Source organism: Amaranthus tricolor, chromosome 2 (assembly GCF_026212465.1).
Source record: "Amaranthus tricolor cultivar Red isolate AtriRed21 chromosome 2, ASM2621246v1, whole genome shotgun sequence".
Lineage (NCBI taxonomy): Eukaryota > Viridiplantae > Streptophyta > Magnoliopsida > Caryophyllales > Amaranthaceae > Amaranthus > Amaranthus tricolor.
Window position 1 is genome coordinate 9492961 of NC_080048.1, and position 8376 is coordinate 9501336.

The following is an 8376-nucleotide window of genomic DNA, read 5'->3' on the forward strand; positions in this document are numbered from 1 at the left end:
ATTTCATTGTCATTCCCAAATTTTAAAACCTGTTACCGAACGGGCTGCAAGAGTCTAGTAAAAAGCCTCGCTTGTAAGACTCTATTCAAAACTTGCAGTGTTTCAACTCTTACGGCCCATTTGATAATTGATAGTAAATGGTAGGAATGAAAATGATGTGTAATATAAATTTTTATGATATATATCATGTCATTTTCATGGTAATAAAAGCACGATTATAAAAGACATTTTTATTCACAGTTCCATTACCACCTATTATCACATTTTCAAATGATAACTATTAAAAAAAATTTTGTGAAGAAAATTTAATTGTTGAAAGACATGAAAATTAACTTGTCAAGAGATATTTATATCGAAATTATACTAATTTTCTATTATCATTCTCATCAATAAATACCGATTACCAAAATGACTGTTAGGTCTTAGCTATTAATAAGCTAAAAGTCAACTCCTCACCGAGAAAGAGAAAGAAGAAGAGGAGGATAGTTAGAGATAAAAAGGCAATCAAAAATCAAAGAATCACTTTTATTCATCTGTACAGCAAAATCAAATGCATTCCCATGAGTCATGAGCAAGCCAAAACACACAAAGCTGTCAAAAAGAATTACACCAACTTTATATAAGAAAGGAAAAGAAGCCACTTTCTCACAGTAACACCCAGAAGGCATCCTGGTGGGACCATACCCAAAACTTCTACTCTTTTACTCATTCCAAGAAATTAAAACGAATAACCAGAGTGCAGCCTTTACCCATCTTTATGTCCTGTTTGGTTAGGGTAAATGACTGAAAAATTAATTAATTTAGCTAAGCAAATTTATTGTACAAGGTTGATGATAATAGTTATTCTACTTCAATCAACTTTTTGTACCCAAAATTTATTTCCATCTATTATAACTTGAAAATGTGATATTAAGTGAAGAAAAAAAATGTTTGAGCATAAGGGTTTTAACTTTTAAATATGGAAAATACATTACATATATCATTAACTTCACTTAATACCAACATTTAAGCGGGTTATTAAACGTTTATTCACTAGCAGAAGAAAGTGACATGAAATTTCCAAAAATTGTGGAACTCCTAAGAACTGTCAATCAGATGGCACTAAATTTTGCTCATTCCTCTAGCAGCTGAAACTAATTAAGTGAAAATCTTTGAAATATGAATGCTAAATACTATACATAGATCTCCTTCAGCTCTTCTGTACAAAATAAACAACCTGGTCCTGATCTAATTTTACATTATTTTACGAGAATAAAAGAAACGACAGATCAACATACTTACACACCTGTCTTATTGTACCGTGGCGCAAATCAACTCCATCTGACACTACTGATTTCCCAGCTATCAGCAGAATGATTGCTCGTATACATTTAGTTTGCCTCATGGGAGATTAAACGGGAAGTCATTACCAGATGGGCATTCCTCACTTCAACGTCAAATTGTAATTTTCTCGGGCAACAGCCTCCAAAGACAACGCAACTTCACAACACATATGAAGGGTTAAATCAAAAGACAGAGCAGAAATTTCCGTTGAGTGCAAAATGATATGCAGGCGTTGCATTGCATAGCGCTTTAATGGAGACACCCTACTTCAGAATCTTCAAACTGGAGTACCAATCTGTGGAGTGTTCGGTTCAGATACTCCATTTTCACTATAATTGCTGCTTTTATGGTTTTTTAGCTGTGTAGCTGAAAAGTAAGTTCATTTGTGGCCAACATCTTGAATGAGCGGAAATTCTAGACGGATAACGAATGATGAAAAATCTTCTCCTCTAACATATTCCATTGTGCCATTCATGATTCTTACGAGTTTGTGACTAATGTACAAGCCTAGTCCTTCTCTTGACATGCCATTGTTGCGATGGAACATCTCTTGGATCAGATCTTCTGGGACACCTGGGGATGGATGTACGATCCTGCATGTAAAAGTATCAGTCAAAAGCGACTTAATCGACTCACATCCTATTATGGACTTTAAGCACCAACAATAAAGAATGCCATATACAAATAATTACCTAAACTCAACATGAAGAAGTTGCATTTTTGCTCCTATAGATTCCCTTCTAGGATTGACTATGAACATGACCGAGGATCCACTGAACGCAGGGGTAAAACGGAAAGCAATTGTCAAAAAATCTGAAAGGACTTGCTGGAGCCTCAAATTGTCGCCATATAGACACATAGATGATACGTCAGCAGGTAAATTACGCATGAGCTGCACCTGGATTTCTTGGCTTGAGAGCATCACTTGACTCATGACAGCCTCGAGAGCATCTCCCAGATTAAACTCAGCAGGTTTAGTTTCCATATAACTGAACACAACAATCACAAACCGAAATGATAGTTTCAGAAAACAGCACGTACCATTGTAGAAAAGTATGTAAAATCAAAATAAATACACTTTTGATGCTTTCAAGTGATAACTTCAAGATTCAATTAAAGCGATTCGACAACTAATTTCAATTATAAAATAAAGGATGCATCAATAGGAAAGCAAAATAATTGCAAATATATAGCTGAAAATCATACCATTCCTCAATACTTGGAATATCAGTGTCCTCAATAATGTTCATTAATTGATCTTCACACAATGACCTAGAAACCAACAACTGGTTTTGCCCTCCACTCAACTCAGATGACTCTGCTAACTGTCGAATAAATTTTATCCCTTGTATTGGATTTCTGATCTGCTCTCGTAAATATGCCAACTTATTATGAGTACTCTCTGAAGCCTTCTTTGAAACCCTTTGCAAGTGTATCGTGTATTGAAGTTCTGGGCTAGGTAAATGTAGAAAACACATAACTCCAGTGATCTTTCCCTCAGCATCAGTTCGTGGACTTGCAGAGAGCAACGACTCAATGCATCTACTGTGCCTATCTATGAACGTAAAAGATACTTTATCTGCATCCTCGCCGCCAAGTACTTTATTTAGTACTATCCTGAGCTTAATCAACGTGTCATGATCTTTGAGCTGGCAGCCGATACTTTCAGTAGTGAACACATCTCCTAGAAGCACCTGGCCAATGGCTTCTTCTTTCGTGAAACCAGAGAGTTTTTCCATCGCGTCATTCCATTCCAAGCACAAGCCTTGCTCATCCATAATAAATATCGGAGGAATCAGATGATTAGCATTCCTCATTATTCCAGTATAATCACCTTGGAGTTCAGTATATTTCTCCATGATGCTTTTCTGCAAAGTAACATCTTGCCCAATGAAGCAAATTCCCGTAACATTTTTATTCGAATCCCAACTACAACAAGCATTAACTACAACTACAGGACAATTCCTTTCCAGGAACCCAAATGTTCTTAATGTTACTTCAACATCTTTCTCTTCTATACCTGCCAAATAAATTGTTAGAGTAAGGATTAAATTGAAGAATATTAGAAAGAAACTAAGTTAGAAATAATGGGAAAAGGGAAAAAAAAAATTGCTCAGCTATAATAACCATTCATACAATACATAAAGACATTTTAAATGTTACTTTCATCTGACATCGAATCAATGTCAGGCATGTACATATCACAAAAAGTAGGTAATGAAACATTATTATCTTTTTGCAACTTCATTACAAGGATTAGAACTAGCAGAAACATTTTCAAGCATCAAGTTCAGCTTAAGAGAAACTGAGCAGGCACTACACATAATTTTCTTGCATAAAGTAACCATATAACTGTTAAAAGTAATAATGCTAAAAATTACAATAATACATGGGCGGTTCTTGGGGCATCCCAGGTAGCCGACCGCCTAGGGCCCCTTGAAATAAGGGGCCTCAAATATTAAATGGTCCAATTAAGGCTCGGTTCTGAGCAACACTTTTTTAGTGATTTTTATGTAAACCTTTTTTATATTCAAAGTAATCTAATGTTACAATACATTTTGTGTTAAATTATTTTTCTTGTAGTGGAAATCTTTTATCTTTTAATATAATGAAGGGCCCTATTTTTTTTAAAATCGCAAAAATAAATAGGGCCTCAAAAATCTTTGTTCCACCCCTGCAATAATATATTTATAGCCTCCGTTGAATGATGCAAACGAACTCCTTAATTTTGTCTCCACTTGGACAGAAATTTGAAGATTGTTTTGCGTCACTTAACATGCTCGAAATCTCGAAACAAATTATAGATGTTGGGCAACTTTCCTTTTGTAATATTTCTTCTAGAACGGTTCTTGGGAAATATTGAAATTTATCAAGAGATACAAATAACAGGGCTTCAGGAAAATGCTTTTCTGTAAACTCAAGAAAAACTCATCCAAACAAAGTATGCAGACTATATTATGAATATATATTTGAAGAGATTTGAAAAAAATCAGAAAAACTTATTGAGTTTTTCTTGAGTTTACAGAGAAATAATAACACTGTGTTTGGATGGAAGGAAATGGAGGGAAAGGAAGGGGAAACTTTGGAGGGGTGGGGATCTCTTGTTTGGATAACAAAATGAGAGGGAAGGAATTTAGAAGGGAGGGATTTAGAGGGATTGGGTGGATCATTTTTGTTAAGGTATCAATCTTTCCAAAACTATCATCTTATTTCCCTTCCATTTCTCTTCCCTTCCTTTCCCTCCCCTTCTTTCCCCTTCCTTCCTTTCTTGAACAAGCACTGTAGGTGCTCAAACGAATGCTCTTCCCTTGAGCTACTTTGTTTTGTTTCGTACTTTTCTTAGTTCATTTAAGCCTTTGGACACTTATGCTTGTCCCACTACTTTGTAGGTTTTATTGATGTTCTACCATACTCTAAATGTTCCAATAATAACATGAAATGTAACAAAAATGAATCAAACAACCTCCAAGCAAATTCTCAGAAGAAAATATTATGCTTGTAGTATGATTCAAAAAAAAAAAAAAAAAGCAGCAAGAGAAATTACCTTGCATGGCCATGGAGAGCAAATTTTTAATCGTTTCAACTGTTTCCTCCGCAACAACATCAACTAAGGGCAAGCCAATTGCTCGCTCTATAAGTAGCCCCGTAATTTCAGCCATTTTGACATTCCATCCATTTATAACACCAGAAGCGTCCACAGAGAAAATTGGGACAGCAGCAGTTTCAATAAGACGAATCATTTCACTAGTAAGAGTTTGGAGTTTATTCACTAGTGTGTTATCAATTCCAGGTACATTCACTATCATTTTCGAACTTTTTACAAGAGTTTTCATGTCGTTTGTAGCACTGTTTTTCAACAACCCTCTTAATATCAATTGTAACGAATTGACAGCGTCCATTTCCATGTCTTCCCAAGGTAGACTTCTCCACTTGACCACCTCTAAGAAAGCCTTGAATGATGATCTTGGATGCATTTTTCTCCTATTATCTGTATCCACAGGCTCATGTTTTGCACCTCCCCATTTTACTTCCTTGGCCGTATGTGACCTAAACCAGAACAAGAAATCTTTAGAGGTTATTCTAATGGCAACCATCCCACAAACTGCATCCCCAAGTTTCGAAGCACCATGGTAACCGGCTTCCTTGAGGCTGTCAGTACTTAATGCTCTAGTATTCCCATGGTGTTCAAGAAGCCACTGTGCTAAGTCTCTGATTTGTTGCTCAGTTGGAGTAACGCCAAGTAGCCACACTTGGCTATTTAACAAGAGTGCAGCTCCATCACACTTGACCAAGTCCATCATGTTAGGTGACTGGGTAACAATTGCTACCGGGGAATCTCTCATGAGCATGTCACAAAGCACGGTTTGAATCCTCAAAATATGTTTTTCCCTCATTTGAGCGGCCAATTCAATTTCCTTGTTAATATGTATGCCGAACACTTGTATCAAAAATTCACAAGCATATCTTTGAGGGAACGGAACAAACCTAGATTCTGTGTGATGACACACCACCAACCCCCATAACTTTCTTCCTCTTTGCCGATCACTAACCTCATCATCTTCCTCGTTTATTGTCACAGCCATTACAAGTGATGCAATGGTACCCATATTTGCCATGTATTGCGCATGGCATCCGTGTGGAGCTCTTAAAGTTGATCCACCAAGACTCAGTGGTTGAATTAACTTTTCATCTTGGATGACCTTTACAGGAGAAGCAAGAGAGTCACATATCATCCTCACTTTGTTTTTCAAAAAAAGAAATCTTGAAGCTTGTGGTATATCAGTCGCCGGATAATGTAACCCAAGATAAGGTTCCAGTTCACTTCTACAATGCTCAGCAATCACTTCTCCATGCTCATCTTCATGAAATTTATACACCATAATCCGATCATAACCCGTCAATTCACTTACCTCCTTAACTAGTACTTCACACAAAAGATGAATATTATGGCTTGGTACCGCTTGCAATCTTGAAATCGCCTTAGCTGCAAGCTTATGAGATATTAAAGCCCCTGCAGAAGTAACCACTATATCATCTACATTTACCGGCTCCAAGTCTAAAACCAGCCCCACATCAATTCTATGTAGAATAGCATAAAAGGGTTTACCCGAGTTTTTACAATGAACAAGGAGGGGATTAAGGAGATTAACCTCAGGAAAACGTACTGCTTTTTCAAGTGCAGAAGCACCAGCGGAATCAAAAATTGTTCTTACATCAGTACTAAAGGTTAGAGCCTCGTGTTGTTGGATGTTAGGCACCGAAACAGGAGCTAACTCCAACATCTCAGGGGCGTTTTCACTATAAGCAAGAACACGGAAATCTTGCTCATCGATAGCAATTAGACAGCCAAAAGACTGGACGAGACTCCCTCTTTGCATTTTTTGAAGATAGGATGTAACTGTTGAAGGAGCTATGTTGCCAGTAGAAGTTGACAGGTTGATATCAACTGAAGAGGAATAGTCAAAGTGGCGCCTAGACTCCTCAAAATCCAAAGCAAGCTTAGCATCAATGGGGGTTTGGGCAATAACCCGGGCATCATGCCTCGATCGAACAGAGCTTCCCCTAGAACTTGTCATGTTAGTCGACCTCGAAGACATATTTCACAACAATCTCTTCTCTTCTACAAAACAATCACAGCAAACCCTTACTCAGCTTATCCAACCTAGACATTAAAGTTTATTACCAATTAAAAAGGTTCTTTCCTATCCAAACGGTGAAAATCATGCCTAGATGTTCTTCCTAACAAGAAAAAAATTACTCCATTAGTACAACCCACATCGAATTATCCTTCAGCATTACTAATTAGTGAACAAACATTGTGGTACTCGCACATAAAAACTTTAAACCACACACTGACAATCATGAATTAGCCTAGTCCTTAAGCATTTCCATTTCACCCTTCTGAAAGGTTTCAATTTTCACAACCTACACATTGCCCGTAGACATTCTCTAACCTAGCCCGAATCAAAAACTAAAATTAAAAAAATGGAAACATACAAGCACAAGAACATGAAATTATGAAAACTACAATTAAAACTTCAATTCTCTGAAACCATTTCTGCATTTACAAATTCATCTAAATCCCACCTTAGTAAACTGATTCATCCAGCAAAATTCAAAGCAAAGAGAATAAAAACAGATCAATTACTACAATAATAACAAGAATTCAGTACAATATATCAGAAATGAAGCATAATTGAGCAGTAAAGAATTAGACGTACGACGTAGTTTACGATCTTAATTAGAAATCAGAGAATCACTTACTGAAAGCTAGACAGTGCCGTACTAGATTACACAGAACCCACATAAAGAAAAAACAAGAGCGAGAAGTATAATGATGGGTCCACTAGAGTGTAAAGAATAGAGATGATCAAGCACCAGACCATAGTGATAGTACCGCGAATCACATCTGCAACGTATTAGGATTTTGATACCCTTTTAGAATAAAAAATAAAATATTAAAATTTCTCCTTTTAAACTCTATTAAGCAATTATACCATTAAATCGAGTAATTGACCTTCTATTATATTTTAAGTAAATATTATGATTTTGATACCATTTTAGAATAAAAAATAAAATGTTAAAATCTCTCGTTTTAAACTCTATTAAGTAATTATATTGAATTGAGTAATTGACCCTCTATTACCTTTTAAGTAAATATTAAAATTTTGATATCATTTTAAAATAAAAAGTAAAATGTTAAAATCTCTCGTTTTTAAACTCTATTAAGTAATTATAATCATTGAATTGAGTAATTGACCCTCCATTACATTTTAAGTAACAGACAGATCCTAACTCATCTGCAACGAGGAAAAAGCTAATTGACGGTCCCCTTTTTCCTGGCCCTAAAGCTATGGCCACCATTCAACAAATGTTCCCAAAGCTTCCATCAAAAACAACAATGCCCAACTTTAATTCCACCGGATGACCTTCTTGATGCATGAATGTACATAGTATAAATTTCAAAGTAAAATGCAATTACAATTTTCCTTATCAAAATATAATATTATTAATATCATATTATCATACAATTATACAATATAATAAAAAAAG

The 8376-nt window shown here is 35.8% G+C and overlaps 1 protein-coding gene across 6 annotated transcripts; it reads right to left on the bottom strand.

Annotated features, from left to right (window-relative positions):
* Window positions 1-492: 492 nt before the first annotated feature.
* Window positions 493-7775, bottom strand: LOC130805953 (phytochrome C). 6 transcript variants are annotated; one of them, XM_057670814.1, is made up of 5 exons: window positions 7588-7775; window positions 4868-6334; window positions 2530-3343; window positions 2016-2312; window positions 493-1916 (listed from the first exon to the last, which is right to left on the bottom strand). In XM_057670814.1, exons 1-5 carry the CDS (start codon window positions 7628-7630, stop codon window positions 1703-1705), a joined length of 2835 nt encoding a protein of 944 aa, XP_057526797.1. In that variant the 5' UTR covers window positions 7631-7775; the 3' UTR covers window positions 493-1702. The 6 variants fall into 6 exon arrangements, with proteins under 6 accessions (XP_057526797.1, XP_057526791.1, XP_057526795.1 ...); XM_057670808.1 differs by having other exon boundaries at window positions 4868-7062; window positions 7588-7742; XM_057670812.1 differs by having other exon boundaries at window positions 4868-6940; window positions 7588-7733.
* Between the last annotated feature and the right edge of the window lie 601 nt (window positions 7776-8376).